The following is a 484-nucleotide window of genomic DNA, read 5'->3' on the forward strand; positions in this document are numbered from 1 at the left end:
CTAGGTTATGAGCAGTGGTCTGTGCCTATGAGTATGTAGCTAAATAAGCAGAATGGAAAGTCATGCCCTACAGGTTTATCTGTCGATGGTAATGGCAGCATACGCACCGACACACTCTGGGGGAGATGACCACTGTCCATGATGACAAGATATCTCCTTCGGCCCGATTAGGTGGTATCCCCTTTCACAGTGGTACTCTACTTTATCCCCACAGGAATAAGCCCTGTAATTTTGGATTGGTGCGCCATTCTCTATGCTGGGTGGGTGCTCACAGGTTCCCCTCCTCTCTTCTGGAAAGACAGAAAGCAAGAGCCCCCTTACCACAGAGCAGACGGTGCTGCATGGAAAGATAATCAAGACATTACCCACCAACACATTTAGGGGGCTCTGTCCATTCTCCATGTTCACAGCGCATTTCGTGTGAGCCCCGGAGCTCAAAATGCCGTTCACATTCTATGTGAACTACTTCTTCATCATGATCATG

General features: G+C 48.6%; 1 protein-coding gene across 1 annotated transcript in view; it reads right to left on the reverse strand.

Moving 5' to 3' along the window:
- The window catches only part of LOC105986400 (coagulation factor XIII B chain-like), a 29,658-nt gene extending 29,243 nt beyond the window's left edge, over nucleotides 1–415 (reverse strand). The window contains exon 1 of the mRNA XM_013017294.1: nucleotides 370–415. Coding sequence (XP_012872748.1) covers nucleotides 370–415 — 46 coding nt within the window. The remainder of the gene's footprint in view (nucleotides 1–369) is intronic.
- Between the last annotated feature and the right edge of the window lie 69 nt (nucleotides 416–484).

This window comes from Dipodomys ordii, unplaced genomic scaffold (genome assembly GCF_000151885.1).
Source record: "Dipodomys ordii isolate 6190 unplaced genomic scaffold, Dord_2.0 Scaffold35, whole genome shotgun sequence".
In the NCBI taxonomy this organism is placed as follows: domain Eukaryota; kingdom Metazoa; phylum Chordata; class Mammalia; order Rodentia; family Heteromyidae; genus Dipodomys; species Dipodomys ordii.